At 42.7% G+C, this 24,849-nt stretch overlaps 1 protein-coding gene across 2 annotated transcripts in view; it reads left to right on the plus strand.

The window, feature by feature from the left end:
* LOC106585836 (glutamate receptor ionotropic, delta-2) overlaps window positions 1-24,849 on the plus strand; it is a 623,881-nt gene that overhangs the window by 475,340 nt on the left and 123,692 nt on the right. For both annotated transcript variants that reach the window (XR_001324086.3, XM_014172508.3), the window contains exon 11: window positions 13,538-13,850. Coding sequence is in view for 1 of the 2 variants with exons in the window: in XM_014172508.3 (XP_014027983.1) it covers window positions 13,538-13,850 (313 nt within the window). In the remaining variant the exon portion in view is untranslated. The remainder of the gene's footprint in view (window positions 1-13,537; window positions 13,851-24,849) is intronic.

The following is a 24,849-nucleotide window of genomic DNA, read 5'->3' on the forward strand; positions in this document are numbered from 1 at the left end:
CCATCATGTGTCTACATAGCGCTCTATAATCTCTCGTCAGAGTAAATCAATTACAAACATGCAACGATTAGAAGTCATTGCCTTGGTAAACTGGCTTCTTCATTAGAGTTGGCTGGTTTTCTGTCCACGGTGCTGTCAGCTATTCATCTAGTCTGGCCAATAGAGAGTGGACTGAAAGACTGTCTAACAGCCAGACTAACAGACAAAAGGCAAAGCTGAAAACAGCTGGAGGTCAGCAGAGCATTTTCAGGGCCATTACCCATCACCCCTTGCTGTTTTCCCATTTTCAGTCTGTTTTTGATAGCTCGCTTTCCAGATCTAATGCCATTCCCACACCGATTCCACCACTGCTGCTTCCAGTTTGCTTCCTTAAATGTGCAGATATGTGCATAAGAGTTGGAGCTTATCTTTCAGATCACAAACACTGACAGATGGAAAAAATATCATTTTAATATAATTTAGTTGTATAACCATTTCCTCTATTCCCCTTCGATATGTTTTTTAATTCCGTATAAAGCAATCACTGCATGCTATTATTATCCATCAGACCTTTTGAAGTGTCTGGAATGATACATACGATATAGACACATATAGACAGACATTATTATTATGTCCTATCAAGAATGGTTTTTCCAAAGGGGCGTATGCTCTTCTGTGATGTGTTTGAATGCTTCCTTTGAAAAACGGTTTCTTCCCTTGACCTTGTATATTCTAGAGGACACGGAATGGTACACAATTGACGGAATACAAAGACAGCGTAGTGAAGGGAATTTAAAAGATGTCTTCCTAATAAACATACACATGCTCACACTCGTACATGCACACACTTTAGAGGAAACAGACATACTGTATAGACGTATAGTTACTGTACATAGAAAACAATATTGACTGGCATGTCATGAAGAGTCCTAATAGTCATGAAGAGTCCTAATAGTCATGAAGAGTCCTAACAGTCATGAAGTGTCCTAATAGTTATAAAGTGTAATAAATTATCCTAATAGTCATGAACAAATAATTCACACTAAGCTCCCACTGATGAAACACTACAATAGGATTTAAAAAATCTGTCATTGGTTTTCATAATCAATCAAATGTTATTTGTGACATGTGCCGAATATAATAGGTGTAGACCTTACCATGAAATGTTTTTGTACAAGGCCTTTATACCAACAATGCAGAGTTAAAAAGTAAGAAGAATTTGCAAAAAAAAAACACAATAATTTGTAACACAATAAAAAAACAATGAGGAGTACTGGTATAGCCTTATAGTTACCATACATAGAAAACAATATTGACAGACAATAATAGTCATGAAGAGGCCTAACAGTCACGAATAGTCTTAATAGCCATAAATGGTGCTAATAGACATAAAGAGAAATAATATTAATGAATAGTCGTAAATAGTCATAGTCATGAATGGTCCTAATAGTCATAAAGATTTAATAGTCATGAACAAACAATTCCCACTAACTTCCCAGTGATGAAACACTACCACAGGAATTTAAAGGCTTAGTTTCCCCAAACTACATGTCTGTCTGTCACGTCGTTCGAGCGGACCAAAGTGCAGCGTGTGTATCGTTCCACATATTTTATTGAACTGTGAAACTATGCAAGATACACAAATAAACTAAAGAACAAAAACAACAAACCGTGACGAAGAGGTGCAACATACACTAACTCAAAAACAATCTCCCACAATGGTGGGAAAAACAACTACTTAAGTATGATCTCCAATTAGAGACAACGATGACCAGCTGCCTCTAATTGGAGATCATCCCAAAAAACAACAACATAGAAATACAAAAACTAGAACATAACAACATAGAAAATCTAAACTAGAAAAAAACCCTGTCATGCCCTGACCTACTCTACCATAGAAAATAACAGCTTTCTATGGTCAGGACGTGACACTGTAATTGGTTTTCAAATCATTCAATCAAATATGTCACGTGCCAAATACAACAGGTGTAGACTTTACCGTGAAATGCTTACCGTAATTTCCGGACTATTGATTGATTGCACCCACTGAATTCCATTTTTTTTAATTTTTTTTAACATAAATAAGCCGCACATGTCTATAAGCTGCAGGTGCCTACCGGTACATTGAAACAAATGAACTTTACACAGGCTTTAACGAAACACGGCTTGTCACAAAAATAAATAGGCTTTAACGAAACACGGCTTGTAACAAAAATAAATTGGCTTTAACGAAACACGGCTTGTAACAAAAATAAATAGGCTTTAACGAAACACGGCTTGTAACAAAAAATACAAAATTAGCAGTAACCTTTAGTTGTCTTTTTGCACTGAGTCAATTCCTCACGCTGCTGTTTCCAACGTCTTATCATCGACTCATTAAGACCAAGCTCCCGTGCAGCAGCTCTATTTCCTTTTACAACAGCCAGATCAATCGCCTTCAACTTGAAAGCTGCATCATATGCATTTCTCCGTGTCTTTGCCATGATGAGGGTGACAAAATTACTACCGTAGTCAGAATGATGGGAAGTTTGAGAGCGCTCGATTTAATCTAAACAGTAAAAAAAGAGTTGTTTGACCTTAACCCGTTCGGCAATTTTATTGGTCTAATGAAAGCTTCATGCCGCCAAAAAACTGAGCACGTCACAGAATGTGTTTTTTTTGAGAAAAAACATTTGAAAGCGGGAAAAATCCATATATTAGCCGCGTCATTGTTTAAGCCGCGAGGTTCAAAGCGTGGGAAAAAAGTTACGGTTTATAGTCCGGAAATTATGGTACTTACAACAATGCAAATTAAAAAATTAAGAACAATTAGCACACAAAAAATGGTAACACAATAAAATAACAATAAGGAGGCTATATACAAGAAATACTGGCACCGAGTCAATGTGCAGGGGAACAAGGTAGTTTAGGTAATTAAGGTAATATGTACATGTAGATGGGGGTAAAAGTGACTAAGCAATCAGGATATACAGTTAACAGAGCAGCAGCAGCATATGTGAAGAGTGGGAAAGTGTGTGTTTGTGTGAGTGGCATCAATATGCATGTGTGTTTTGTGTGTGTGTTTTAAGTCTCAAGTTTTAATGTCACATGCACAAATACAGTGGAATGCCTTTCTTGCCAGCTCTAACCCCAACAATGTAGTAATCAATAACAATCTAGTCATCAATAACAATGTGGTCATCAATAAATGTGGTCATCAATAGCAATTTAGTCATCAATAACAATGTAGTCATCAATAACAATGTAGTCATCAGTAACAATGTAGTCATCAATAACAATGTAGTCATCAATAACAATGTAGTCATCAGTAACAATGTAGTCATCAGTAACAATGTAGTAATCAATAACAATGTAGTCATCAGTAACAATGTGGTCATCAGTAACAATGTAGTCATCAGTAACAATGTGGTCATCAATAACAATGTAGTCATCAGTAACAATGTAGTCATCAGTAACAATGTAGTCATCAATAACAATGTAGTCATCAGTAACAATGTAGTCATCAGTAACAATGTAGTCATCAGTAACAATGTAGTCATCAGTAACAATGTGGTCATCAATAACAATGTAGTCATCAGTAACAATGTAGTCATCAGTAACAATGTGGTCATCAGTAACAATGTAGTCATCAGTAACAATGTAGTCATCAATAACAATGTAGTCATCAATAACAATGTAGTCATCAGTAACAATGTGGTCATCAGTAACAATGTAGTCATCAGTAACAATGTAGTCATCAGTAACAATGTGGTCATCAGTAACAATGTAGTCATCAGTAACAATGTAGTCATCAATAACAATGTAGTCATCAGTAACAATGTGGTCATCAGTAACAATGTAGTCATCAATAACAATGTAGTCATCAGTAACAATGTAGTCATCAGTAACAATGTAGTCATCAGTAACAATGTGGTCATCAGTAACAATGTGGTCATCAATAACAATGTAGTCATCAGTAACAATGTAGTCATCAATAACAATGTAGTCATCAGTAACAATGTAGTCATCAATAACAATGTAGTCATCAATAACAATGTAGTCATCAATAACAATGCGAAAATACAAATAACAAGGTAGAACGAAAACACACGAGATATAAAAATAAGAAATGAGAAGAACACTATAAAGTAAGTAAGCATATTATATACAGGGTCAGTGCCATATTTACAATCTGCAGGATACTGGATCGATAGAGGTAGATATGTATAGTGGTAAGGTGACTAGGCTTCAAGATAAACAGAGTAGCAGCAGCGTATATAATGATTGTATGTGAGTGGGTGTGTGTAGAGGCAGTATACATGTGTGTGTGTGTGTGAGCAAAAGATGGAGTGACTGTGTGTGTGTGTTGGAGTATCAGTGTGTGTATTGTGTGTGTTGGAGTATCAGTGTGTGTAGTGTGTGTGTTGGAGTGACAGTGTGTGCATTGTGTGTGTAGGAGTATCAGTGTGTGTGTTGGAGTATCAGTGTGTGTGTGTTGGAATGACAGTGTGTGTAGTGTGTGTGTTGGAGTATCAGTGTGTGTAGTGTGTGTGTTGGAGTGACAGTGTGTGTATTGTGTGTGTTGGAGTATCAGTGTGTGTAGTGTGTGTGTTGGAGTGACAGTGTGTGTATTGTGTGTGTTGGAGTATCAGTGTGTGTAGTGTGTGTGTTGGAGTATCAGTGTGTGTAGTGTGTGTGTTGGAGTGACAGTGTGTGTATTGTGTGTGTTGGAGTATCAGTGTGTGTAGTGTGTGTGTTGGAGTGACAGTGTGTGCATTGTGTGTGTTGGAGTATCAGTGTGTGCATTGTGTGTGTTGGAGTATCAGTGTGTGTTGTGTGTAGGGCCCTGTCAGTGAGCATAGAGTGCAAAAATAAGAATAAAATACAAAGGTCAACTCAGATAGTCTGTATTGACATTTTGTTGGCTATTTACTTAACTATTTAGCAGTCTTATGGCATGGGAGATAGAAGCTGTTCAGGAGCCTGTTGGTGTCAGACTTAATGCACCGGTACCGCTTGCCGTACGGAAGCAGAGAGAACAGTCTATGGCTTGGGTGGTTTAACGATTTTCAGGGCCTTCCTTTCACACCGCCTGATATAGTGGTCTTGAATCGCAGGGAGCTCAGTCTTAGTGTGGGTACTGGGCTGTCCGCACCACCCTCTGTAGGGCCAATGCTATCGAGGGCGGTGCTATTGCCATAACAAGCAGTGATGCAGCCAGTCAAGATGTGGAACTTTTTCGGGATTTCAGCGCCCATGACAAACCTTTTCAACCGCCTGAGGGTAGGTGGTGCTGTCGCACCTTCTTTACGACTCTGTGCGTGTGTTTGCACTGTTTTAAGTTCTTAGTGATTTGGATGGCGAGAACTTGAAGCTCTCGACCAGCTCCACTGCCTCCCCGTTGATGTGGATCGGGTATCCCCCTGTTTCCTGTAGTCCACGATCAGCTCCTTGGTCTTACTGACATTGAGGGAGAAGTTGTTGTCCAGACACCACACTGTCAGGTTATTGACCTAGTCCTTGAAGGTTGTCTCATTGCCGCTTCTCACATATCTAAAAGCATTGGATTGGTGGAGGCATGGACTAGTAGGAGTTTCTACCATATTTCTTATACCATTTATTTCCTTTGAAATCACAGAAGGGAAGTGAACAAGTGCACACTTTGGGAGGAAGGAGAGATAATTGGGACAGCCTGGGTGTTGGTCCTTCCACCACCAACACACTTACTAGTGTCTCACCATGCCCCTAAAGCATGCTGGGAAGTAGGAACTCACTTGGGTCCTCATATTTTTTCATGTGCTGCGTAAGTGACAATTTCTGCCTGTTTTAGCATTTAGTTTCCTCACCAGACCGTGAAATTAGCAGATTTAGTCAACTGTGAATGAATTGTGCGTGTGCGTGACTGCGTGTGTGTGTGGGGTAAAATAACATCAGCTCGCAATGTTTCTTACACTATGTGAAACTCTCACTAATTTCTTCCTCCTTAAGCTTTCCCAGAAAAACGAATTTGCTAGTGATAGGTCTGAGATTATTTCAATGAGCATTCTGTTTCTGAAGACCAGAACTGTGACCCTGGTCATAAGTAGTGCACTTTCTAGGGAATAGGATGCCATTTGGGATGTAACACAGATGTCTACAACAGTGCTATCCAGACTCGGAAGAACCCACATTTCAACTAGTTAGCATTATTAATCCTGCATACTCCTGCACGAATATACTTTTTACTGCATACTCCATAATTCATATTCACAAATAGACTTCCTCCTCATATCAAGATCTCTAACAGAGAATGATTCATAGCGTTATCATTTCAGACCATGCCCCACGGCGCCGAAGACGTGGATGTCGATTAAGCCAGCCCCTCGCACCTCTCTGATTCAGAGGGGTTGGGTTAAATGCAGAAGACACATTTGAGTTGAATACATTCAGTTGGACAACTGACTACGTATCCCCCTTTCCTTTCCCATGTTAGTGATTTTCTCCCCATCTGTCAACACACACAGAACTAAACAGATTCAACAGCTCTCTATGAAGTGGTGAGGAATTTATGTCGACAATGAGGGAGAACATGTTTGAATTCATCACCACTAATTTAAACTTTGTCCACTCTGTACAAATGGTGTGGGAAGCCTTTAAAGTAACCTGCAGAGGTTGGATCAATAGTTACACTGCAGCTAAAAGGAAAAGCATGTTACGAAAGAAAAACAGTTTAATAGTGGAATTTAAGACTTTGGAATCAATGTATGTTGGACTAAAACAAAAAAACGGACTTCAAAATGCCTTCCATGATGGGAATAAATTTGCCTTGTTTCCGATTACGTAGGACATATTTCAAGTCAGGTGACAAAGCGGGAAAAAAATGTGCATTTAAACTTAAATAGTTGTAAAATAAACCAACAATTCCAGCTGTTGAGGATTGTAATGGGTCGATAGCATGTGATAAAAAACAAATTTACTCTCCTTTTAGAGAGTATTCCTCTGGACTGTATCAGTCTGAATGTCCTACCAATACCAGAGAGAGATTCTTTATTTTAAAGATATATCTCTGCCCACTCTTAAGGAGAGTGATAGAATGGCATTGGAGGTACCTGTTCTGGATACGTAAATCATATTGGCCATTAGGGTCCTCTCAGCTGTAAAACCCGCAGGGGGATGATGCTTACAGCATAGAATTTGACAAATGTTTCTAGATAAATATCAAGTCATCAGTTAATAAGATATCTGATCTAAATGGACCGGGATAAAACCAATCGGGATGACATTAAGAGACGGACAGTTCTACTTGTATCACTTTGGGGTAGAGCAGAGGTGATAAAGAAGAACATACTCCTTAGACTAGCGTTCCTTATGTCAGCTATACCACTTCAGTTCCCTCAGCACTGGTTTAAAGAGATACATTGTTTATTTTCAAGCTTGTAGAAAGAAAAGAAACCAAGAATTAACCACAAAAAAACGTCCATGCCAAGAAGTAAGGGTGGGTTGAATTTATTTTGTTTAACCTTTATTTGGACAGGGTATAAGGGCACAGGGCGAGACCCAGGTGCAGACACGGGAGGCAGATGGGTCAAGTCTCTGATATTTATTAGTATCCAAGGGGCAGGCAAGAGAATAGTCGTGGACAGGCAAAAAGATCATAACAAGGTCAGAGTCCAGGAGGTACAGAGTGGCAGGCAGGCTCGAGGTCAGGGCACCCAGTATGGTCAGGCAGGTGGCTACAGAGTCAAGGCAGGCAAGGGTCAAAACCGGGAGGACTAGCAAAAAACAGAGAAAAGGAAAAAGCAGGAGCACGGAGTAACATGCTGGTTGACTTGACAAAACAAGACGAACTGGCACAGACAGAAAACACAGATATAAATACCCAGGGGATAATGGGGACGATGGCTGACACCTGGAGGGGGGTGGAGGTGAGCACAAGGACAAGTGAAACAGATCAGGGTGTGACACAGGGAGTCAATGCTGAGACCAAGGTCTCTTAATTTTTTTTATTTAACCTTTATTTAACTAGGCAAATCAGTTTAGAACAAATTCTTATTTACAATGACGGTCTACCCCGAAAAAACCCAGACGACTCTGGGCCAATTGCGCGCCACCCTATAGGTTTCCCAATCACGGCTGGTTGTGATACAGCCTGGAATCAAACCAGGGTCTGTGGTGACGCCTCTAGCAATGAGATGCAGTGCCTTAGACCGTTGCGCCACTCGGGAGCCCAGCGGTCTAGACAGGGAGTCAATGCTGAGACCAAGGTCTCTTTATTTAGACAGGGAGTCAATGCTGAGACCAAGGTCTCTTTATTTTGACAGGAAGTCAATGCTGAAAACAAGGTCTCTTTATTTAGACAGGGAGTCAATGCTGAGACCAAGGTCTCTTTTCCAGATGAGCCCTGTATAGCATCACAATACACATCAAAATACAACAAAACCCATTAAACTACAGATTCATATAAAATACATGTTATTATACACAACAATACACAAAAAGCCAAACACAATGATAAAAAACAGACCCATTCTTCAGTAAAAAGGTATCCTAGCAACCGTCTGAAATGCTCAGAGACCACCAGTTCCTCCAATTTTAACGTTTATTGTAGATCATTCCACACTAAAGGTGCAAGGAACTCAAAGGCTGATTTACCTAACTCTCTAGAAACCAAAGGAGTCTCCAGAGTTAACCAGCCCTGTGAACCAACCATGTCATTTTAAATCTTTGTGGAGCAGGGCTTTGTAAACAAAAAGAGCATAATGATGTGATCTACGTGACTTCAAAGAGGTCCAGCCAACCTTTTGGTAAAGAATACAGTGAGAAGTAATAAAACTGTTTCCTGTGATAAAACGAAGGGCGCTATGTAAAACGGCATCCGAGGGATTAGGTGTTGCCAATGTGTACTTGTACTACTTGTCATATAATGCGAGATACCCACTGGCATGGGGCTATAAAAACAGGGGAATAGCAGGCACCTGGCAGTGGCTAGAGGAAGAAATAGTGACAGAACATAACACGTTGATCTCCGTATTATCACTATGGTATGACCCCAAGTTCCACTGCAAGATAGAACATCTACTGCTCTAGTTCTATTGTGAAGTGGCAAAGATACTTCATAAAACGTTATCTGTCAATGGAGCATCCCTCCCTTTCTGTTTTATATGGAACAACCCCTTGTTCACCGCAGGTGGCAAGACACTGGCTAATGGTACCTGGCAACGCCAAGGTATCAGTTCGGTGGGGCAGGTCGTAAGAGACAGAGATATCATACCATTCCAAGAGCTGATGTCAGAGATTGGCCTGAATAATATAGCATTTCAATGCCATTTACAACTCAAATCTGTTCTCAAGTGTATTTCCTCAAAGGGTATTGATGTGGGATCTAAAAGTTCTTTAGACAACAAACTGAGGGATGTTGCTATTGTGAAAATAACTGTTTCCTCCCTATACAAGCTGGTTGGCTTTAAATAGTCTTAAATAGTAACACCTCCACTGAGTTACATTCCGAGCTGGACATGGGGTGTATCTATCACAATGTGACGCAATATGGAAAATACAACATCAATATTCAATTGCGTAAGATATAAGATTATTCAAATGAAGATCTTACACAGGGCATACATCACACCACACAGGTTGAAAAAGACGGATCAAAGCCTTTCAGACTTGTGTTGGCATGGCTACGGTGAGTTCGATACACTAACGCATCTGTTCTGGAATTGTCCAGCCTTCAAAAGATTCTGGACTGAGGTATTTGATAGATTGTCTGAAATCTTGAATGTAGAGTGTGTGTACAAAACATTAGGAACACCTTCCTAATATTGAGTTGCACCCTCTTTTGCCTTCAGAAAGGTCTCAATTCGTAAGGGCATGGACTTTACAAGATGTCGAAGCGTTCCAAATGGATGCTGGCCCATGTTGACTCCAATGCTTCCAACAGTTGTGTGATGTTGGCTGGATGTCCTTTGGGTGGTGGATTATTCTTGATACACACGGGAAACTGTTGAGCGTGAAAAACCCAGCAGTGTTGTAGTTCTTGACACAAACCGGTGCGCCTGCCTGGCACCTACTACCAATACCCCTTTCATAGGCACTTAAACCTTTGTCTTGCCAATTCACCCTCTGAATGGCACACATACACAATCCATGTCTCAATTGTCTCAAGGTGTACAAATCCTTAATTAATAAGGATCCGCCCCTTTTTTCATTTTTTGCCTAAAATAACATACCCAAATCTAACTGCCTGTAGCTCAGGACCTGAAGCAAGGATGTGCATATTCTTGATACCATTTGAAAGGAAACAAGTTTGTGGAAATATGAAATGAATGCAGGAGAATATAACACAGTAGATCTGGCAAAAGTTTTGTACCAACATCTTTGAAATGCAAGAGAAAGGCCATAATGTATTATTCCAGCCCAGGTTCAATTTAGATTTGGGCCACTAGATGGCAGCAGTGTATGTGCAAAGCTTTAGACTGATCCAATGAACCATTGCATTTCTGTTCAAAATGTTGTATCAAGACTGCCCAAATGTGCCTAATTGGGTTATTAATCAATGTCAAGTTCGTAACTGTGCACTCTCCTCAAACAATAGCATGATATTATTTCACTGCAATAGCTACTGTAAATTGGACAGTGCAGTTAGATTAACAAGAATTTAAGCTTTCTTCCAACATCAGATATGTCTATATCCTGTGAAATGTTCTTGTTACTTACAACCTCATGCTAATCACATTAGCCTATGTTAGCTCAACCGTTCCGCGGGGGACCCACCGATCCTATAGAGGCTACCTACTGCCCAGTACTCTATTCTTAGTCAGTCAAATATCTTTATAAAGCCCTTTATATACTGAACACCAATATAAAGCAACATGTAAAGTGTTGGTCCCATGTTTCATAAGCTGAAATAAAAGATACCTGAAATGTTCCATACGCACAAAAAGCATATTTCTCTCAAATTTTGGTTACAAATTTGATTAAATCCCTTTTAGTGAGCAAGATAATCGATCCACCTGACAGTTGATTAAACAGCATGATCATTAAACAGGTGCACCTTTTGCTGGGGACAATAAAAGGCCACTCTAAAATGTGCAGTTTTGTCACACAACACAATTCCACAGATGTCTCAAGTTTTGCGGGAGTGTGCAATTGGCATGCTGACTGCAGGAAAGTCCCCCTGAGCTGTTGACAGACAATTGAATGTTCATTGTTGTTTTACAGAATTTGGCAGTACGTCCAACCGGCCTCACAACAACAGACCACGTGTATGGCCTCGTGTGGGCTAGCGGTTTGTAATGTCAACATTGTGAGCAGAGTGCCCCCTGGTGGCAGTGGGGTTATGGTATGGGCAGGAATAAGCTACGGACTATGAACACAGTTGCATTTAATCGATGGCAATTTGAATGCACAGAGATACCATGACGATATCCTGAGGCATGGCCCCATGTCGCAAGGATCTGTACACAATTCCTGGAAGCTCGAAAATGTCCCAGTTCTTCCATGGCCTGCATACTCACCAGACATGTCCATTGAGCATGTTAGGGATGCTTTGGATTGAAGTGTACGACAGCGTGTTTCAGTTCCCACCAATATCCAGCAACTTCAAACAGCCATTGAAGAGGAGTGGGACAACATTCCACAGGCCACAGTCCTGATCAACTCTATGCGATGGAGATGTGTCGCCTGACTGGTTTTCTGATCTACAGGTTTCTGATCTGTATTCATGTGAAATCCATAGATTAGGGCATAATGAATTTATTTCAATTGACAGAGAGAGAGCAGCAGGTCCGGGACAAGGTAGCACTTCCAGTGAACAGGTCAGGGTTCCATAGCCGCAGGCAGACAGTAGAACTTATGGCATGGCAGTCTGACCAGGAGGACTGGGGACGGGGACAGCCAGGAGTCGTCAGGCCAGGTAGTCCTGAGACATGGTCTTAAGGCTCAGTTCCTCTGCGAGGGGAGAGAGAGATGGGAGAATTAGAGGGAGCGTACTTAACGTCACACAGGACACCAGATAAGACAGGAGAATTACACCAGATAGGACAGACTGACCCTAGCCCCCCGGGACATAGACCATTGCAGCATAGATAGCATGAGGACTGAGACGAGGGGGGGTCGGGGGACGCTGTGGCCCCGTCTGACGATATCCCCGCACAGGGCCAATCAGGCAGGATATAACCCCACCTACTTTGCTAAAGCACAAGTCCCACACCACCGGAGGGAAATCAACAAACTACCAACTTACTACCCTGAGACAAGGCAGAGTATAGCCCACGAAGATCTTCCCCACCACACGAGCCCGAGGGGGAGCTAGACCGGACATGAAGATAATGTCAGTGACTCAACCCACTCAAGTCGAGTATAGATAAAAAAGCCTGGCAAGACATGATGCACCCCTCCTAGGGACAGCATTGGAGAGCACTAGCAAGCCAGTGACTCAGCCCCCATAATAAGGTCAGAGGCAGAGAATTCCAGTGGAGAGAGGAGAGCCGGCCAGGCAGAGACAGCAAGGGTGGTCCGTCACTCCAGTGCCTTGCCGTTCACCTTCACACCCCTGGGCCAGACTACACTCAATCGTAGACATAGGCTGTATCCCAAATAGCACCCTGTTCCCTATATAGCGCACTACTTTTTGACCCTGTCAAAACGGGCGCACTATATAGATAAATAGGTGCCTTTTGGGATGCATGAAAATGGTATTTACGTACAGTGTCTTCTAATGGTGAGACACAACATGTGGGAGGATATTAGCTCAGCCTAAGTGGGTTTATAGCTGAACCTGGCCTGCATAAACACACAATCTAGAAGAAAAAGAAACGCACACCTATTAAGGCGAGGTGCTGGCTAGCGGAGTAGAAAACTAGAAAACTTGAAAATAAGGGAGACATAAACACACACACACACATACGTTGTGTGGCAGATTAAAACAACACTGTTCTCAGTGGATCAACTTGTGTATTCTAATTCAGACTCCCTAATTGGTTTACTGGCCTTACTGGCCTAGCAACTGCCCTCATCCTCTGGAATCCTCCTAGAAACTATTTCTTGAAGATGACTGAACCCCTCCTATGCTCACACTATGACTCACAGGCCACAGCCATATTCATCTCCATAAACGCTGCTTCGCTTAAATATAATAGACTCAGACGCAGAAAATAGCAATCCCTACATTTTTCTATAGCAATATTTAGGCTTTTTAACATGGTATTCTCCTATCTATTTAGTTTGAGAAGTGTGTCAGTATTAATCAGATAGCGAGTTTGGAGTGTTGTTTTGACAACAACAAGTTGAGAATGACTGTGATCGTCAGCGGCAACAGAGAAGCCATGGCAGAAATTAGATGTAATTCTATTGATGTGTGCATGACTTGGTTTAACGTGTAAAAACAACACAAAGCGATGTTCCATTACTCAGCCATACCAGCAAATCACAACACAGGGATTTCTGATGTGTGTGTTCACAGAATCCCCGTCATTTTCTTGATTTCTATACACCTTGAATCTTTGCATTAATGAATCTGGTGTGTGTGTGTGTATTTGTGTGCATGTGTGCATATCTATGTGTATGCTTGTGAACGTGTCTCTGTGTGTTTGTGTTCCAGCGGGCAGACGTGGGTCTCTCGGCTCTCACCATCACGCCAGAACGGGAGAGTGCGGTGGACTTCACCACACGTTACATGGACTACTCGGTGGGTGTGCTGCTCAGGAAGGCCGAGCGTACAGTGGACATGTTCGCCTGCCTAGCGCCCTTTGACCTGTCGCTGTGGGCGTGCATTGCGGGCACCGTGCTGCTGGTGGGCATCCTGGTCTACCTACTCAACTGGCTGAACCCGCCGCGCCTGCCCATGGGTGCTGTCTCCTCCACCACCTTCTACAATTCCATGTGGTTCGTCTATGGATCCTTCGTCCAGCAGGGTGAGTTCCTTTTTGTTTGTATCCTTTTGTTTTTGTTTTTCCTTTGTGATGTACTGTATTATTATCACCTGGTTTTAACCAATCAGCATTCAGGATTAGACCCACCCGTTGTATATTGTATTATTATAAACTGTGTGGTTCGAGCCCTGAATGCTGATTGGCTGAAATCTGTGGTATATCAGACTCTATACCACGGGTATGACAAAACATTTATTTTTACTGCTCTAATTACATTGGTAACCAGTTTATAATAGCGATAAGGCACCTCGGGGTTTGTGGTATATGGCCAATATACCACGGCTAAGGGCTGTATCCAGGCACTCCGCGATACGTTGTGCCTAAGAACAGCCCTTAGCCATGGTATATTGGCCATATACCACACCCCCTCGGGCCTTATTGCTTAATTATCACCTGGTGTGTGTCCCTCTATCGTGATAGGAGGAGGGGATGGGGTTAAGACATGGGTTCCCAAACTTTTTTGTCCCATGACCCCATTTTGATATCTGAAAATTCTTGCGACCCCAACCATGTGAAAAAAAGGATGTAATTAACAGCCAATGTTAACTTTTTTATTTGGGGCTATGGCAGTCAAAAACATTCTAACGGTATTTCTGATTGTCTTCTCAACTCACCATCACATACTGTACTTTTAATGTGGGGCTATGACAGTCATTTGTAAATAAGTCTGACATAATGTCTCTTATCTCACCACCACTAATGAGATGGGTGTGCTGGATGCATGTCGTGTCGGAGCTTCTCAAAGTCAGGGGGCGTGGTCCACAGTGCACACCTAATCTCTGCTGTCACATCCAACCTGGATCAATATTTGGTTGTAATGCAGACGAGAGCACTGAATCCAGCTACACACAGATATGAGCTGGCGAAGGGTACCATGACTTTTAATGCTCAAAAGGAGACAGCAGGGTATTTCCTTTGAATCGGGAACCAAAACTCCTCCATAGTGACCCGTGAATGTGTTGTCTGCAGAATTCAGTCACTTACCTGCATGTCAACTGAGCTAGGATCACAGTCAAACGGATTGGGAAGTACTAGGTACCAAAGTGCTCTTCCAAGCGTTGGAGGTGAGCAGTCATCACACGTGTCAGATGTTTACTGATGCTGTTTTCTGTTACAAACATGCACAGCCGAGGGAAGGGGGCATGGTTCGATTTTGAAAGACTTTCTCCAATAAGAATTATTTCCTCTGAATCCACTAATTCGATCCCTCATCTGTAGAATGTTTTTGTCCTTCCCCTGCATGCTTGTGTTCAGTTCGTTCAGTTTCCCAATTATGTCTGTTACATAGGCAAAGACATCAGTGGTGATTTTAGCATGTAAATCTTGGTAGTGCAAAAAATATATATATGTTTAGATGCATGCCAGCAAAGCCACTACACAACACAACACAACACTAAACAATACATTAATTGCACCATAATAGTGACAAACGGTGCCCACAAACTGTTAGGGCCTACATAAAGCTGTCCCAACAGCAGAGCTTTCTTTTCAGCACCATGGAGTGAATCCTAACCACCGCTTCACTTGGCTATCAGCGGAGCCTTGTCTGGCAGCGAAACAGTTCATTCAGCCTAATTTACTGCCTTTTTAAAAAAGATAACTGATATGGCTGTCTTGCCTAAACAAATGACATTTCTATTGACAATTGAGATGTACAAACTATGGCATAAGGGAACAATGAGCGGATAAGAGGCAATCCGTAATTTTGATTAAGACATTAATGACCGAGCTAAGACGGACATAGTCAATAAAGCTATTGCTTCAGCACTTTTGAAATTTACAGAGAAATAATTCAGAACATGGGCCATTCTTACAGTATTCTCCCTGTACACCAAGTCAGAACTGTAGAATAAATAAAGGGGGTACATATGTCACGCCTGCTCCCGCTCTCCCTCCCTGGCGCTCGAGGGGGGAAGGCTGCCCAGAATTACTCACTCCCGCCACCATCATTACGCACACCTGCTTCCCTCGTCACACGCATCAGCGATCCATTGCACTCACCTGGACTAAATCACTTGTTATTTCCTCCCCTATATCTATCTGTTCCCCAGCTCTGTTCCCCACTTCAGCCGTCTGTCGTTTTGTTACCCGGTTCTGACGCTGTTCCTGTCCTGTTCCATGTCTCTGCTATATTAAATGTTCAACTCTCCATACCTGCTTCTCATCTCCAGTGTCAGTTCTTACAATATAAGCAGACAATGAAAGCTCTTACAATATTCAATGATTACATTTCTCTAACACAGGTTATAGGCTACATATGCACCACCACATCAGAACAGTAAGCTAAGTTGTGGGGAGAAAGGGACCAAATTATTAGGGTGGGGCACATGGGCTACTAACAGCTCACTACACAACATACACTTAGCATTACATTCTTAGCCACATTATGCTTCAGCATCCAATACATTATTGAACTCACCTTCTTGTTCAGTGCTCACTTGAACAGGAAGGTGGCACGGCGCTTCTTCTTGTGGGGAAATTTTGTCATCAAAGTCTGTCATTCTCTGGATTTATGGTCCTTTCAAGACAACTGGGAACTGAAAAAAACAAGGTTGAATCATGACGTCAGTGATCTTCAGGTCGTCGCTCTAGAAAGAGAAAAAGTTCCCGACTTGAAATTCCGAGTTGGATGACAATTCAAAACATATTTTCCCAGTCGGAGCTCGAGTTCCCAGTTGTCATGAACTCACTCAAGTCTGAGATTTCCCAGTTCAGAGTTTCCAGTTGTTTTGAACATGGCAGAAGTCATGCTGGATTGAAAGCATGACCAATGTATTCATCCTTTTCTGGCCCATGGTGTTGCATGTGAATGTTTATCCTTTTAAGCTTGGAAAAGAGACCCTTAAACCCAGACCACACACCATCTCCACTGAGTAGCAGGCCAGTGATTGCTTTGCAACGCTTGCAGTTAGCCACTGATTCCTTCCAAACCACTCATTGTTGAATTTGCAATTTCTAATGTTTATGTCCATTGGCCGATGAGCACCGATATGTTTTATCTATAATTTATCTTCATATGACAAAGATTGAAATGGATTTGCCAGTAGATTGTCGACTTGATTCATGATGATGACTGCTTTTCAAGCTTGCTAGCTAAGATTTTGGAAGTATGATGTTGATATGATCAGTCCAATCAAATCTACGGTAGATATATCGTGATATGACGTCATTTTATCTGTGGCCAATGACCTTGAGCCTTCTTGGATGGGCACATCTAATGTAAATGTATGGCAGCAAACAAGGGGCTTGAATTTTAGTGCTCTCCCCGTAGATTTTGCGGTGATGTAGTGTCCCCATGAGTGACGGAACATTGAGCCAATCATGGTGCAACTAAAGAACATTACCAACCCCTATGCTCTGTATATTCCGCTAACTGCCCCACTACCACAGAAAGCACTGAGCTAGGCTGAAACACCTGCATGTTGGAGCTGCCTTACTCAAGAAAACAAAAAAGAGACCATGTTTGTATGCAGCTTTATTAAATCAAATATTATTATTTTTACATTGTTTGGAAACTGATATGTGATACATATTAGTGGCAAAATAAAAGTGGGGCTGAATGATGGGTCGCCTGAATGATGGGTCACCACTGAATGATGGGTCGCCTGAATGATGGGTCGCCTGAATGATGGGTTGCCACTGAATGATGGGTCGCCTGAATGATGGGTCGCCACTGAATGATGGGTCGCCACTGAATGATGGGTCGCCACTGAATGATGGGTCGCCACTGGATGATGGGTCGCCACTGGATGATGGGTCGCCACTGAATGACGGGTCCCCTGAATGATGGGTCACCTGAATGATGGGTCGCCACTGAATGATGGGTCGCCACTGAATGATGGGTCGCCACTGAATGATGGGTCACCTGAAAATGGGTCGCCACTGAATGACGGGTCCCCTGAATGATGGGTCACCACTGAAGGAGACACATTTTCTTTTCATTACACGGGAAGTCAATAAAGTATTTTTTTTTTACATCCATTGTAAATTACAACAGTTCCTCTCTTAAAGTGAAAAATCATTCCAACACTCCCCCTCGATAACCACCAAGCCTCGGTGTAAAATAGAAGATTGTCATACTCTGATCCCATTTCTCCACATAGTTTTACGAACAGGCGTGCGCGCAGTGGATGTAGTTTACAATCAAAGTTACCTGCTGCAGTATATCTCTGAGTTCTGTGCTCAGCTCTTTTGCCGCCAGTTGCTCTCGGTGTATCTATCATACAATGCGTCCATATGGCAGAGGGAGACACATTCATAACTAGAGTGCAAAGGTCTGCCCGCTGTCCCACCATAGATGGAGCCCCATCTGTGCAAAAGCCCACCATTCGATCCCATGGAATCAGTTTTTTGTCAATATAGCCACGCAGCACACTGAACATTCCCTGTGCCAGTCATGCTCGGGAATCGTGAGACAGAAAAATATGTCCTTATTGAATAGAATCCCCTGACATGTATAGAGAACAAAAGTCAATGCTTGGGCATCTCGGCCCTCACAGCTATCACCCATTTGGAGACCATAAGCTGGGGAGTTTTTGAGTCTTTCAGTCAGTTTCCTCTTGTTTGCTTGCAATAGCATAAATTATTTGTTTAACAGTGTAATCTGACGAAGGTTTTGATTTGAGTTTCTGTGCCTCCGTCTCCTCACACATTGTTTTCACCATATCAATTGCGGCAGGTATTATCAAAGTCTCTGCAATAGTGTGTGGTTTCATAGCGTAGCAGGCCTAGCCATTCACTGTGGGAATGATTCAAGTGCAACGGTCAAGTACGGCCTTTTCCCATGATCTAAGGGTGCTCTCTGGTTGAATTTTGTTTTTTAGATTTGAATCATTTTTTTATTTAGATTTTTAAGGTTATTATATATATTTATATATAGTTTTTTTTTAATAAAACAATTATTTCACCTTTATTTAACCAGGTAGGCCAGTTGAGAACAAGTTCTCATTTACAACTGCGACCTGGCCAAGATAAAGCAAAGCAGTGCAACAAAAAACAACACAGAGTTACACATGGGATAAACAAAAGTACAGTCAATAGCAATAGAACAATCTATATACAGTGTGTGCAAATGGAGTAAGGAGGTAAGGCAATAAATAGGCCACAGTAGCGAAGTAATTACAATTTAGCAAATTAACACTGGAGTGATAGATGTGCAGATGATGATATTCAAGTAGAAATACTGGTGTGCAAAAGAGCAAAAAAGTAAATAAAAACAATATGGGGATGAGGTAGGTAGTTGGATGGGCTATTTACAGATGAGCTGTGTACAGCTGCAGCGATCGGTGAGCTGCTCAGACAGCTGATGCTTAAAGTTAGTGAGGGAGATATAAGTCTCCAACTTCAGTGATTTTTGTTCTCTGCAGTCATTGGCAGCAGAGAACTGGAAGGAAAGGTGGCCAAAGGAGGTGTTGGCTTTGGGGATGACCAGTGAGATATACCTGCTGGAGCGCATGCTATGGGTGGGTGTTGTTATGGTGACCAGTGAGCTGAGATAAGGCGAGCTTTACCTAGCAAAGACTTAGGGATGACCTGGAGCCAGTGGGTCTGGCGACGAATATGTAGCGAGGGCCAGCCGACGAGAGCATACAGGTCGCAGTGGTGGGTGGCATATGGGGCTTTGGTGTCAAAATGGATGGCACTGTGATAGACTGCATCCAATTTGCTGAGTAGAGTGTTGGAGGCTATTTTGTAAATGACATCGCCGAAGTCGAGGATCGGTAAGATAGTCAGTTTTACGAGGGTATGTTTGGCAGCGTGAGTGAAGGAGGCTTTGTTGTGAAATAGGAAGCTGATTCTAGATTTAATTTTGGATTGAAGATTCTTAATATGAGTATGGAAGGAGAGTTTATAGTCTAGACAGACACCTAGGTATTTGTAGTTGTCCACATATTCTAAGTCAGAGCCGTCCAGAGTAGTGATGCTAATCGGGTGGGCGGGTGCGGGCAGCGATCGGTTGAAGAGCATGCATTTAGTTTTACTAGCGTTTAAGAGCAGTTGGAGGCCACAGAAGGAGTGTTGTATGGCATTGAAGCTTGTTTGGAGGTTTGTTAACACAGTGTCCAAAGAAGGGCCAGATGTATACAGAATGGTGTCGCCTGCTTAGAGGTGGATCAAGGAATCACCCAAGAGCAGGCGACACCATTCTGTATACATCATTGATATATACAGAGAAAAGGGCTGGCCTCAGAATTGAACCCTGTGGTACCCCCATAGAGACTGCCAGAGGTCCGGACAACAGGCCCTCCGATTTGACTCACTGAACTCTATCAGAGAAGTAGTTGGTGAACCAGGCGAGGCAGTCATTTGAGAAACCAAGGCTGTTGAGTCTGCCGATAAGAATTCCGGTGATTGACAGTCGAAAGCCTTGGCCAGGTCGATGAAGACGGCTGCACAGTACTGTCTTTTATCGATGGCGGTTATGATATCGTTTTGTACCTTGAGCGTGGCTGAGGTGCACCCGTGACCAGCTCGGAAACCGGATTGCACAGCGGAGAAGGTACGGTGGGATTCTAAATGGTCTGTTTGTTAACTTGGCTTTCGAAGACTTTAGAAAGGCAGGGCAGGATGGATATAGGTCTGTAACAGTTTGGGTCTAGAGTGTCAAAGGGGGATGATCCCGGCAGCTTTGTAATCTTTAGGAATCTCGGACGATACGAAAGAGAGGTTGAACAGACTAGTAATAGGGGTTGCAACAATGGCGGTGGATAATTTTAGAAAGAGAGGGTCCAGATTGTCTAGGCCAACTGATTTGTACGGGTCCAGGTTTTTCAGAACATCTGCCATCTGGATTTGGGTGAAGGAGAAGCTGGGGAGGCTTGGGCAAGTAGCTGCAGGGGTTGCGGAGCTGTTGCCCGGGTTTGGGTTAGCCAGAATTGCTTATTAAAATTCTCGATTGTCATGGATTTATTGGTGGTGACAGTGTTTCCTAGCCTTAGTGTGGTGGGCAACTGGGAGGAGTTGCTCTTATTCTCCATAGACTGTATAATGTCCCAGAACTTTTTGTAGTTAGAGCTGCAGGATACAAATTTCTGTTTGAAAAAGCTAGCCTTTGCTTTCCTAACAGACTGTGTGCATATCGCGGGGACAATTCGATGCTAGTACAGTACGCCACTGGTACGCCACTGGATGTTTTTGTTCTGGTCGAGGGCAGTCAGGTCTGGAGTGAACCAAGGGCTATATCTGTTCTTGGTTCTACATTTTTTGAAAGGGCCATGCTTTTTTAAGATGGTGAGGAAATTACTTTTAAAGAACAACCAGGCATCCTCTACTGACGGGATGAGGTCAATATCCTTCCAGGATACCCGGGCCAGGTCGATTAGAAAGGCCTGTTCGCAGAAGTGTTTTAGGGAGCGTTTGACAGTGATGAGGAGTGGTCGTTTGACCGTGGACCCATAACGGATGCAGGCAATGAGGCAGTGATCGCTGAGATCCTGATTGAAAACAGCAGAGGTGTATTTGGAGGGCAAGTTGGTCAGGATAATATCTATGAGGGTCCCCATGTTTACGGATTTAGGATTGTACCTGGTGTGTTCCTTGATAATTTGTGTGAGATTGAGGGTATCTAGCTTAGATTGTAGAACGGCCGGGGTGTTAAGCATATCCCAGTTTAGGTCACCTAGCAGAACGAACTCTGAAGATAGATGGGGGGCAATCAATTCAGATATGGTGTCCAGGGCACAGCTGGGAGCTGAGGGGGGTCTATAGCAGGCGGCAACAGTGAGAGACTTATTTCTGGAGAGATTCATTTTTAAAATTACAAGTATACAATGTACAATATGTAGATTGAACAAAAATATAAACGCCACATGCAACAATTTCAATGATTTTACTGAGTTACAGTTCACAGAAGGAAATCAATGAATTTAAATACATTCATTAGGCCCTAACTTATGGATTTCACATGACTGGGCAGGGGCACAGCCATGGGAGGGAGCCCCCCCCCCCCCCCCTCCTCAGATGATCCCGCAGGTGAAAAAGCCAGATGTGGAGGTCCTGAGCTGGCGTGGGGCTGTTTGGACGTGCTGCCAAATTCTCTAAAACAACATTGGAGGCGGATTATGGTAGAGAAACTAACATAAAATTATCTGGCAACAGCTCTGTGCCACGCTCCCTCAAAACTTGAGACATCGGTGGCATTGTGTTTTGTGACAAAACTGCACATTTTAGAGTGGCCCTTTATTGTCCCCAGCACAAGGTGCACCTTTGTAATGATCCTTCTGTTTAATCAGTTTCTTGATATGCCAGGTGGATGAATTATCTTGGCAAAGGAGAAATTCTAACAGGGATGTAAACAAATTTGTTCACAAAATTTGAGAGAAATAAGCTTTTGTGTGAATGGACTTTTCTGGGATCTTTTATTTCAGCTCATGAAACATGGGACCAACACTTTACATGTAGAGTTTATATTTTTGTTCAGTAAATATTTCTGTTTATATATTTTCAGATTTTGGAAATTCTCCCATGACCCCATTTTCATATCAGGCGACCCCACGTGGGGTCGTGACCCCTATTTTGGAAACCGCTGGGATAAGAGAAGAGAATGAAAGAAAAGGTGAACAGGGTGGGAGAAGAGAGAGAGGAGTGATGTGGAGAGAAGAAGAGAGAGAGGATGATGAGGAGAGGAGAAGAGAGAATAAAACATAGTGATGGTGGTCTTTCGGTGTTCTTTCAAAGGTTAGGTTAAAATCAATTTCTCTGGATTTGAGGAGAGGGAAGAGGAGAGGAGGGGGAAGGAGAGGGGTGGGAAGGGGAGGAGTGGGACATGGGAGCTTAGGGAAAATAAAAGGAGAAAAGCAAAGAAAAAGCAGATAGCGATAGATAATGGCATTGACTAAGAGAGAAGATGTGAGGTGTTTTGAGGCAAAGTGAAGGAGCTGTGAGGTTTTATTTTTTTCATGAGGCCATATTTATTATGCAAATTATGGGAGTGATTTTAGCGTTGGTTTAATATTATATTTTAAATGAGCCGCAGATGAGCTCACAGAAATACAAGCAACCTCTTAATCTACGTTTTACTAATGGCGGTAATGATGATAAACGCTAATTGTTCCCTTTTATTCACAATCATTCTTCTGTTAGTTGTAATTAAACTTTAGTCATCTAGTCATTATTGCGCAAAATCGAATTATTTGTATACACACTCTCACCTCAGTATCAACAACGAGGCAAACTACATGCACGATAGTCTTCAACGGTCAATAATGGCTGAATATGCAATGGATCAACATCCCAAGGCTCTTTAACAGGAACAGTTCATGCAGAGACACACTGGGCCAATTGTGCGCCGCCTTATGGGACTCACAATCACGGCCGTTTGTGATACAGCCTGGAATCAAACCAGGGTCTGTATTGACGCCTCTAGCACTGAGATGCAGTGCCTTAGACCGCTGCGCCATTCGGGAGCTCCTCAGTCCCAAATGGCATCCCTACGTTTGATCAGGACCCATACTAGTGCACTATATAGGGATTATGGAGCCATTCGGGACTGAAACAACATTGTCCTCAGGGTTGAATTGATTTGGAGGTCCTCAGTACCCAACAACATTCCAGATAGTCTGCAGATATAGATGAATAGTCCAACATGACACTGCAGAGCCAGGATGAATGGTCCAACATGACACTGCAGAGCCAGGATGAATGGTCCAACATGACACTGCAGAGCCAGGATGAATGGTCCAACATGACACTGCAGCACCAGGATGAATGGTCCAACATGACACTGCAGCGCCAGGATGAATGGTCCAACATGACACTGCAGAGCCAGGATGAATGGTCCAACATGACACTGCAGAGCCAGGATGAATGGTCCAACATGACACTGCAGCGCCAGGATGAATGGTCCAGCATGACACTGCAGAGCCAGGATGAATGGTCCAACATGACACTACAGCGCCAGGATGAATGGTCCAACATGACACTGCAGAGCCAGGAAGAATGGTCCAACATGACACTGCAGAGCCAGGATGAATGGTCCAATATGACACTGCAGCACCAGGATGAATGGTCCAACATGACACTGCAGTGTCAGCTTTGTCATCCAATCAGTGGCTGTGTCTCTAATGGCACCCTTTCCCCTAGATGGTGTACTACTTTATGGGCTCTGGTAAAAAAAAAAGTTGTGCACTTTTTAGGGATTAGGGTGCCATTTCGGATGTACTCAGTTGTCTCTCTGTTTGATGTGTTTTATACAATACACTTTGTACAAAGAAGCACCTTTTTGGAACAGATCATTGGCAGCCTGTGATATGTAGCCTGGGTCCCAGATCTGTTTGTGCTCTTGTCAACACCATTGCTGTCGTTGTCAGGCAAATTTCCATGACAATGAGTGACAAGAAGTTGGCATGGTAGCACAAAGACTGGCACTCAGGCTACGTGGCATGGGGTCATGGATAGAATGAGACTGGATTGGAAAGCTTTGGTTTTTGTCGGTTGAAGTCTCGTTCTAGCATGCAGATATTTTTCATTTTTCAGCTCAAACGATTCATTTTCTGCCTTGCCTTTTTGTTGCGTGTTTTGCACAATTCAATTTCACTAGTTCACAGTCCATTTGCAACTCCATTTGGAGGTGGCATCCTCAACATGCAGAGGCCTGTCTCCCTTCTGTTTCCATAATTTCCTTAGTTTAGTGTACCCCTTCAGCCAGAAGAGGACTACCCCCCCTCCCCCCTCCTCTGATGGCTCTTCTGTTTCCTCCTAGCTTCCTTCCTTCTCTGGCCACTCTCCTCCTCCTACTGAAAATCACTTGCTCTTTGGGGCTGGATAACTATAAAACACTTCGTGACAACTCCTTATGTAAACAGGGCGTTATAAAATACAGTTGATTGATTGATTGATTGATCGATTGATTGGTCGAACTGGAGCTAGTCTATTGTGGACGCCCTCAGAGGACAATTCCTGTAGATCTGAGAGGATATTATAGGTCTAAGAAATATGGTGATAGCTCGACCTTGCCCTCTGAGAGGCTAGGTGGAATCTCCGC

Source organism: Salmo salar, chromosome 24, assembly GCF_965601325.2.
Source record: "Salmo salar chromosome 24, fSalSal1, whole genome shotgun sequence".
In the NCBI taxonomy this organism is placed as follows: domain Eukaryota; kingdom Metazoa; phylum Chordata; class Actinopteri; order Salmoniformes; family Salmonidae; genus Salmo; species Salmo salar.